The 6,450-nt window shown below is 35.5% G+C and overlaps 1 protein-coding gene across 2 annotated transcripts; it reads left to right on the top strand.

Annotated features, from left to right (window-relative positions):
• Positions 1-2,992: 2,992 nt before the first annotated feature.
• On the top strand, positions 2,993-4,784 carry LOC116168913 (probable tubulin polyglutamylase TTLL1). 2 transcript variants are annotated; one of them, XM_031484923.1, is made up of 5 exons: positions 2,993-3,900; positions 3,949-4,150; positions 4,201-4,431; positions 4,477-4,586; positions 4,632-4,784. In XM_031484923.1, the coding sequence occupies exons 1-5, from the start codon at positions 3,365-3,367 to the stop codon at positions 4,762-4,764; spliced, it is 1,212 nt and encodes a 403-aa protein (XP_031340783.1). In that variant the 5' UTR covers positions 2,993-3,364; the 3' UTR covers positions 4,765-4,784. The 2 variants fall into 2 exon arrangements, with proteins under 2 accessions (XP_031340783.1, XP_031340784.1); XM_031484924.1 differs by having other exon boundaries at positions 2,994-3,900; positions 4,477-4,590; positions 4,632-4,734.
• The last annotated feature ends 1,666 nt before the right edge of the window (positions 4,785-6,450 follow it).

Raw genomic sequence — 6,450 nt, 5'->3', positions numbered from 1 at the left:
ATTCATATTTTCTTTCTTTTTGTTTAAATTGTTTAGTTAACTACTTTTTTCTTTTCTTCTAAAAATACATGTAGTAATGGGGTTAAGTCAGGAGTCGGCAACCTTTTGATATAAAGTTGCGGCTCTCCGTATTTATCTAAAGAAATTAGTTCATTTGTTCGAAATTCGCCTTTTTAATTAATCTAATAATTAATGTTTACGAAATCAAAACTACACTTGCAGCAAATAATTATCTAATTTGTGACACTTGTTTACTTTCTGATATTCTTTTGTTTTTTTTATTATAGCAGCTTACTCCGATGTATAAACACGTAATTAATTAATGAGTAGGTACTTTTGTGAAAAATATTGAATAACATAAAAACTGCGGGATTTAAGCACAAGGCACCCCTTATAAACATTGAAGAGAACACCAAAGACAATCGAATAGCGAAATAAAATGGTAGTTCCATTTGAAAAAGAATAGCACTTTGAACAAATGGCATTGAAACAAGTAAAAATATGCAGGATGATCTATTTAAAAAGAACAGTTATTTATTGACATCGTAAAAATGGAACACCCTGTACATTCAAAAATAATTTCTGTAGATCCGCAGCCACCAATCTTTTTTACCAGGTATCAGCTATGTAGGAAAAACCGACGCACTGTTGCAGGACCCTGTATATAGCCAAAAACTATAATATTGAATCAAAAATTATTTGTGACTCTTTAAAAACTGGGAAATTTTGTAAATTGTAATTTTTGGCTCTTCCGTTTCAATAGGTTGCCGACCCCTGGGTTAAGTGGAAGAGCAGTCTGCCGCAGTGCTGAACTTCGCCCTTAATTTTTGATGTACTGGAATAAATCTTTGTTTTTTTTTTTTGAACAATTAAGGACAATATTATTATTATTTGTCTACGTGTTGTGTCGCGTGTTTTTTTAAGTTTGTAATTACATGTTTCAATTAGCTTTCTATTGGCCACCTTGCAAAATTAACCTAAAATTAATTAAAATACGAAATCTAAGTTAAAATTATTATCTCTTTTTAACTAGTACTATCCAATTTAGTTGCTAAACTATTTGCCACTCGATTAACGCGAATCGACGCTTTAATTTGCAGTGTCGTTTAGCCGCCTATAAGGAAAACAAGCTGCCGCATCTAATTTTTTTAGTAGATATATTTTAATTGTTTGTGCAGCCTCCAAAAACTCTCGTCCGTTTGGAAGACGAGAGAAAATTAATATTGTATGATTTCATTGTCCTTCACCGATTTTAGTCTCCAACTATTAAAGTGAAAACGAGCATTAAAACTGCAAAACTGTGCAGTTTACTTAGACTTCTTGCTTGACCTGAGAATTGAAACCGGCAATGGGTGTTAACTGGACCACCGAATTTGGAAATTTCGGCCCGGCCATTTGAGTGAGCGTAAATACCGGTAGCTAATTGGATGTGTTGCAGAAAATCTCGTCTGATTAGATTGTGTTTAGTATCCTTGGAAGCGCGCTAATTTATCAAGATGTTGAAGACTGGTTCCAGCATTTTCCTTTTATTGTATTTACTTCTATGCATCGCTTCGCCGTTTATTAAACGAAGTGCCTAATCATAGTAGTCCTCGTAGTTTTGACATTCACAAAATTAGTCCACAAATAAGAAATTTACTTTTGCGTTCTATCCAGGATATCTTGACTCCAGATTTAAAACCTTTAAACTAGCAAGCTATATGAGTAAATTGGATTGTGTTTAATAGAAGTTTCAATATCGATGCCGAAATGATAAATAGTGACATTCGCGCTCGTGTTACTAATTTACAAAATTTGAACACAAGTAAGTGACGGACGGAAGTTTCGGAAAATGAAGTTCTAATTTTCGCTCATTGTCTGTCGGAATTCAAGTGCAATCGGCGAGGTCAAGATATCACCTGGTTTCTACGAAAACTGCAGCTTTTAATGCTCGTTTTAAATTTACCATAGAAAACAAAACCTGAATGGCGTATCATTTTTGAAATTCTAAAATATTAATTTGTCTTCTTCTCTGACGAGAGCTTTTGCCGGCCGTAAAATCAATTTAAATATTCCTACAGGAACGGTTGGAAAACTGTTGAATTTGCTACAAAACTTACGTGCCTTATATCGGCGGTGATAATAGCAGTTAAACAAAAATGAAAACAACTCGCTTCTGGTCTCCTACAGCAAGTAAGGAAATCCGAAACTACAATTTTTAGTAACGAAGCGGCCAGTTTAAAACGATTCTATATACCGAATGTTCAGCAATACTGGTCGACTTCACAAATATACGGTATGGTCATAACTTCAGGGCGGAAAACGGGCGTACAAAGTAGTACAATATTAATAAAGTAAAAGGACACAAATTTTATTGTTTATTTAAGCAATTTTTTAGGGGAATTTTTTGAAAACGTTTGTTTCTTGAGAACAAAAAGTGACAGCGATGTCAAACCTTCGCCAAATCTATTTCTACAAGTACCTATCAGTGATGCTATTGAATATGAGCCGAATTAAAAGTCTGGTTTCCGAATGCGAGCTGAGTGGCAATAAAATTCCCTTACTGAAAATCGTACGCAATTCTTCGTACCTTGGTTAAGTACAGTCGCGGTAAAACTGCTCCTCTTCTTTCAATATTGAAAGTTCGGTCATTTAAAAATCGATATTTTCTCCGGGAATCGATCTTAGTTTTATCATTGTTTAAATAATGTTGCACAACAAAAAATGGATGCAAACAGCAGTAGTTCAACTGTTTATTTATAGATGTCGCTGTGATTAGCCATTGAATAGTCTTAATTTTTTATTCAATGCCTTAGCTTAGTTAAACCCTGGGTGTAGCAAACGAGCCCCCCCCCCCCTCTTGGTCCACGCGACTTTTTTGCTAATTGAAGCAAACAGATTTTAGTTACATACTTACATAGTATAATCCTAGTCACTACCACAATTTAAAAAAAAACTGTTGTAGTGACTAGGGGTTTTGGTTCTATTTAATAATAATAATAATAATAATATTTAAAAAAAAACTGATAGGCAATTTAAAAATCTATGGTTCATTTGTGATTTTGACCTATTGCCCATCCCATTACAATATGTATATAATGTTCAATATTTCCTGTAACTTCAAAGAGGTCGAATGCCCCCTTTAAATTTTTAATCAAATATAATAGTCAGTTAGAATATTGGAAAAAGGGCCATACATAGATCTACCCTGTCAACAGATACATTTACGAGATGTGGACCCAAACGAACCTAGCCCCTTATGTCACTGAAGTTTTCGAGATTGACCTGATGGTGCCTCTGGGCGTTTTTCATTTTGAATAAAATTTGGTTGCCTAGCAATAATTATCGATCAATCTCTAGCGTCCTGTCAAAAATTTCAGTAACAATGAAAGTAACTTTCTGTACAGATCTCGATAAAAGCGTAGTCGTAGCAAACTGCGAGAAACGGGGCTGGGTGCAGGTGGGCCCCGAAGACGAATGGAACGTGTACTGGGCCGGAACGCAAACGTGCCGTAGCTTATTTAGTGTCGACAGCGGGTATCGTATGAGCGACAACCAAATAATCAATCACTTCCCGAACCATTACGAAATTTCAAGAAAGGACCTATTAGTTAAGAATATAAAACGGTACCGTAGAGATCTGGAGAAGGAAGGGAACATCCTTGCGGAAAGATGGGATTCAAAGTACTTACATTTAGATTTTATTCCAGTAACGTTCGTCTTACCTGCAGACTATAACATGTTTGTTGAAGAGTATCGCAAGGCGCCCCAAAGCACTTGGATTATGAAACCGTGCGGGAAATCTCAAGGTTTGGGCATCTTCCTGATTAATAAGCTATCAAAATTGAAGCGATGGTCGAGGGAGGCAAATAAAAATCCTCTCCAACCGCAACTGTCGAGAGAATGCTACGTGATCTCGCGGTAAGAAACCCGTTTCCGCGTTTCAATTTTTAACTTTCCAAGTTTTAGGTATATTAACAATCCTCTTCTAATCGGAGGGAAGAAATTCGATTTACGTTTGTATGTCATCGTCACATCGTTTCGCCCGTTGAAAGCGTACCAGTTCAAGCTGGGCTTCTGCAGATTTTGCACGGTCAAGTACGACACAAGTGTCGCAGAATTAGACAATATGTTTGTGCACTTGACCAATGTAGCCGTTCAAAAGCATGGAGTAAGGATCTATCGACAGTTCTACAGTAGGTACCACGCAGTTTGTTGTAGGATGAATATAACTCTTTGCACGGTGGAAAGCTAAGCGTTCAAAATTTGAGGCTCCACCTGGAGAGCACCCGTGGTAAAGAGACCACCGAGAAACTCTTTGACGAAATTAGTTGGTTAATCATTCACTCTTTGAAAGCAGTGCAGCCGGTTATGGCAACCGACCGCCACTGCTTCGAATGCTACGGCTACGACATCATCATCGACAACAAATTGAAACCGTGGCTAATCGAGGTGGTTATGCTTACCGACTTCTTCAATTTCACTTACAGTTTGCAGGTGAACGCTTCGCCGTCGCTCACCTCCACCACCGCCAACGATCGCATTTTGAAGCACAAACTGATCGACAATATTTTGTCTCTTGTGCTTCCTCCTTCTGGTCATCCGGAGTAGGTACATTTTTAAATGGTACGTGTTTGTATAATTCATTTTAGTGTTCGTTGGAATAAAATAGTTGCACCAGAAACCTTGGGAGATTTCGAATTGCTCATCGACGAGGATTTAGTAAATCAAGAGGATGGTTGTTCGGATCGGCACAATAATAAATCTAATTATCGTTGGAAATAAAGTTTTTGATTTATCTTTGACGGATGTTGTGTTATTTTTCCGATTCAATCCAGAATTTCTTTCCTATTGTATCTTATTTATGTCCTATATATTATCATTTATGTTTTTATGTTTTATATATTGTTTATGTATTGATTTTAATAGCTTATAGGGAAGGGTGTGTGTTGATTTTCATGGAAACCCAAAGACATGTTTAAGCATGTCTCAAAAAATATATATATTTACCGCTACAAACTTTCTCGGGAACACTGGACTTAAGCTATATAAATGAGTAGAGTGATAATTTAACATATTGAAATTTTACATTAAGTTCTTCGCATTAAAACTAAAACTATTTGAAAAAAGTTATGTGACGTCACGGCGCTAAAAACTCAAAAATAAAAAACAAACGTTTTTGACAGTCGTACATCCTTTATGCCTAACGTACATTTGCAAAATTTTAACGAAATCAAAGTAACCAATTTGCTGACAAAATTTTTTTTGTTTTTTAACATTGACATTTTATTGTCTATTTAAAACCGGACATAATTTTTGTAGGTTGTCCACAGAAGAATGAGATCTTTAGAATAGTTTAATAACAATTTTGAGTTGTGACGTTTCGGCGCTCCAAATTTTTTTTTCAAAAAACTGGCCCGTTTTTTTACGTCTCGGCATAGATCTACACATACACAGATTGCTAACCTTATGCATTTTTTGAGAAACAAATTTAGGTATACTTAAAAGCGCCCTCTATTGCTGAGCAGTACAAACATGTACCGTTTAAAACTGTAATATGACGCTTATTGATTTTTGCTAATGTCGCTGCAAAAAATTTAAAGCGGTAAAGTGTGCATAATCCGAATTCGTTATTTTTGGCATTTGATATTTGTGATCGGTGAATTTATTTTGTGGTTTGTTTATAGACACGATTAGACTTCTCAATCAAAAGTTATAGACTAGAAACCAATTTCGAAAAAAAATTCAAAGGGCAGTAACTTTTGAACTAGTAGCCCAATCTTGGAACTGTTTGAAATTATGGATTCTACAGGCCACATTCTATAAGAAAATTTTTTTTCCGGATCGATCTGAGACAATTTTTTTTCGGGGTTCAAAAAAAGGCAGTTATTTCCTTTTTTACCAAAAATCGACTGCACCAAAATTTCTCGGGAAAACACTTTTTCTTATTAATTTTGGTGCGTAGAATCCAAAACAATTCGTACTTTTTCGATTAGACTTCTCACAGATCTATCGTACACAGATTGCTAACAAGTAACAAACATGCATTTTTTGAGAAACAAATTTAGGTATACTTAAAAGCGCCCTCTATTGCGGAGCAGTACAAACATGTACCATTTAAAACTGTAATATGACGCTTATGGATTTATGCTAATGTCGCTGCAAAAAATTTAAAGCGGTAAAGTGTGCATAATTCGAATTCGTTATTTTTGGCATTTGATATTTGTAATTGGTGAATTTATTTTGTGATTTGTTTATAGACACGTATTCAAGAGATCATATATGTATACCTACATACGTATTCCAAATCTTATCGGCATGGTAAAGAGTGTAACGTTAATTATGGCAGAGATATACATGTAGTTTTTAAGTATACCCTGTATACATACACGGTGTACCCAATGATTATTTCTAATGCAATGCAAACATATGATCATTGGGTGCGATCACCAGAACTAACTGTTTGTAAAC

The sequence above is a fragment of the Photinus pyralis genome, unplaced genomic scaffold (assembly GCF_008802855.1).
Source record: "Photinus pyralis isolate 1611_PpyrPB1 unplaced genomic scaffold, Ppyr1.3 Ppyr1.4_LG4, whole genome shotgun sequence".
NCBI classification, from domain to species: Eukaryota; Metazoa; Arthropoda; class Insecta; order Coleoptera; family Lampyridae; genus Photinus; species Photinus pyralis.
The sequence above is the reverse complement of the archived record's forward strand: the minus strand, read 5'-3'. Positions and strand labels throughout refer to the sequence as shown.